Raw genomic sequence first — 439 nt, 5'->3', positions numbered from 1 at the left:
GAGGCAGCTGCTGTGGCAGCAGCAGCGGAGGCTGCTGCTGCTGCTGCTGCTGCTGCTACGCCATATGGGTTTTTTGCAGCTCGGAGCAGCAGCAAACCGTTTGGTCGCATAGATGGCTACCCACCCTCTCCCAAATCCCCCGTACTGCAGCAGCAGCAGCAGCAGCAACAGCTGCAGCAACAGCAGCAGCAACAGCTGCAGCAACAGCTGCAGCAACAGCTGCAGCAACAGCAGCAGCAAGCAAACGAACAGCAGCACGAAAAGCCGCAAACGCCTCCGGCAGTCTTGCTGAGTCTTTTGAGGGAAGCAAAGGAAGACAGTGGCAGCAGCAGCAAGAACAGCAGCAGCAGCAGCAAACCCAAGGACAGCAGCACAGAATGCACTTGGGTCAGTAGCAGCAGCGACAGCGAGCCTGAGAGGGCAAAAACCATCAGCGGCA

The 439-nt window shown here is 58.3% G+C and overlaps 1 protein-coding gene across 1 annotated transcript in view; it reads left to right on the top strand.

Moving 5' to 3' along the window:
- Nucleotides 1–395, top strand: part of ETH_00042785 (uncharacterized protein) — a gene marked incomplete at both ends in the record, with an annotated part of 1,219 nt that extends 824 nt beyond the window's left edge. The window contains 2 exons of the mRNA XM_013375111.1: nucleotides 3–51; nucleotides 80–395. Of these exons, the coding sequence (XP_013230565.1) occupies nucleotides 3–51; nucleotides 80–395 (365 nt within the window). The remainder of the gene's footprint in view (nucleotides 1–2; nucleotides 52–79) is intronic.
- Nucleotides 396–439: the final 44 nt, after the last annotated feature.

The sequence above is a fragment of the Eimeria tenella genome, genomic scaffold, assembly GCF_000499545.2.
Source record: "Eimeria tenella Houghton genomic scaffold, Eth_scaff2523, whole genome shotgun sequence".
Lineage (NCBI taxonomy): Eukaryota > Apicomplexa > Conoidasida > Eucoccidiorida > Eimeriidae > Eimeria > Eimeria tenella.
The sequence above is the reverse complement of the archived record's forward strand: the minus strand, read 5'-3'. Positions and strand labels throughout refer to the sequence as shown.